Source organism: Octopus bimaculoides, chromosome 7 (genome assembly GCF_001194135.2).
Source record: "Octopus bimaculoides isolate UCB-OBI-ISO-001 chromosome 7, ASM119413v2, whole genome shotgun sequence".
Taxonomy (NCBI): Eukaryota; Metazoa; Mollusca; class Cephalopoda; order Octopoda; family Octopodidae; genus Octopus; species Octopus bimaculoides.
Genome location: NC_068987.1, coordinates 74,052,898 through 74,055,088, shown reverse-complemented (window position 1 = coordinate 74,055,088; position 2,191 = coordinate 74,052,898). Strand labels below are relative to the sequence as shown.

The window sequence follows — 2,191 nt, the reverse complement described above, 5'->3', positions numbered from 1 at the left end:
TATATATATATATATATATATTTCTATTTTTCCTTTTCTTTTTCCTTTTCCCATTTTTATTCACTCTTTGTTTTCTCATTCCATTTTTTGCATCAACTTTCTTCTCATTTTTTCTTGTGGTTTCTCATATACGAACATCCTGATTTTCAGATAGAACAAACCATATGTTCAGAGTATGAAGATTGCTTTGCAACACAAGGCCCATTATAAAACCTGCCTAGCCACATGTCTTTATGGCAAGAAACACACATATACATACATTCATACATACATACATACATACATACATACATATAGATATATGAACAAACACACACACATATATATATATATACACACACACATTTATGTATTTATATACACACAGTTATACACACACACACACACACACATATAGTGTACTGTTGTGTGATGGTAAGATCAGCAAAAGAAGTACTCCACCCGGTGAGAGATAAATATTAGTTAATAAACACATATACTTTTATAAGCTACTAATAGTTTCATGTGATGGCAACTCAGCATTTTATAACACATCTGATGTCTTCACACAATTCTCTGGCTCTGCTCACATGTTACAAAATGCCGTCTGGGGTGTTTTCATCACATGAAACTATTAGTAGCTCATAAAAATATATACTGTTTTTGTTATATGATATATATACATATATGTATGTGTGTGCGTGTATGTGTATGTGTGTGTGTATATATATATATATATATAGTTGTGCAAATGTTCATGTGCATATTTGTGTATATGTAGATGTGCCTGCACATATATGTATCTATACTTCTGCATTTTTATATCTATCTATCTATCAATTTATGTATATATATATATATAATTTTTTTTCTCCATGTTTTTCTCCTTGTCTCCGTATTCTTTCTGTTGAAGAGCGTAGCTCGAAACGTCAAAGACTTTCCGTATTCCCGAGCGTCATACTAATATATACTTTTGTTATTTACACCACCTGTCCTCGTCTGTTGTTATTTTTTGTATATTCTCCCATATATATATATATATACACATACATACAAATACATATAAAGAAACATACATGTATGCAAGAATATATACATACATGCATTCACACACATATGCAACATAATTAATCAAACAGCCAGGTTATTCTATAATATATATATATATACATATATGTTTCTGTGTTAGATTTTCTCAGTCAGGTATCTACTATACACCACCTGAAAGTGAGTATGATGATTATGTGAAGTACATCAAAAATTTTCCCATCATTACATCACCTGAAGTGTTTGGACTTCATGAGAATGCAGACATCACCAAGGACAACAATGAAACACAGGAGGTAAGATAGACATTTTGGATTGTAGTGGTGACTGTGATAATAGTAGTGGTAGTGGTGGTGGTAGTGGTGGTGGTTTTGGTAGTAGTAGTTGAGTCGGTGGTGATAATAACCAATAGCTTTGATGATGAGTGCAACTGTTGAATTGGTGGAGATAATGACCTGGATGATGATCCAGGTCATTACTACCACCACTACTATGATGGTAGTAGTAGTGGTAGTAATGGTTATAATGGCTGTGTCTGACTCACAATCATGAGGTAGAGAGTTCATACTCAGGACTGGGCTACGTGTTGAGCAAGACACTTTATTTTCACATTACTCCAGTTCACTCAGTTGTAGAAACGAGTTGCGATGTCACAGGTGCTTTGCTTTTCTCTTGGACAACATGAGTGGCAAGTAGAGATGACTGCTGGTCAACCATAAACGACCACAACCAGACCTGTACCTTGGAGGGTAACTTTTTAGGTGCAATCCCATGGTCATTCATGACCGAAGAGGGTCTTTACCCTTCACCCTGATGATGATGGGGGTGGTAGTGGTGCTGGTGGTGTTTGTGAATTGTAATGACAGTCATGGTAATTATCTTAGTGGGAATGTTAATGTATTCATAAAATGGCTGTTATGGTTGTGCTAAGTGATGATGATGATGTAAGCATGGGGATGATAATAACGGTGGTGTTACTCTTAGGTGTGTTGTAGTATAGTAATAGTACAATTGGTATATTGTGATGTAATGTGTTGTAATAAAGTGTATTACGCACTAGTGTAATGTGATGCAGTGTGTTATCTCCTAATGTAATAATGAGTGTAGTTTTTTTATATATTTGGTGTGTATATATATATATATATATATATATATATATATATAT

At 33.9% G+C, this 2,191-nt stretch overlaps 1 protein-coding gene across 2 annotated transcripts in view; it reads left to right on the top strand.

The window, feature by feature from the left end:
• The window catches only part of LOC106876428 (dynein axonemal heavy chain 3), a 158,633-nt gene that overhangs the window by 138,030 nt on the left and 18,412 nt on the right, over positions 1-2,191 (top strand). For both annotated transcript variants that reach the window (XM_052969758.1, XM_052969757.1), the window contains one exon: positions 1,169-1,322. In XM_052969758.1, coding sequence (XP_052825718.1) covers positions 1,169-1,322 — 154 coding nt within the window. The remainder of the gene's footprint in view (positions 1-1,168; positions 1,323-2,191) is intronic.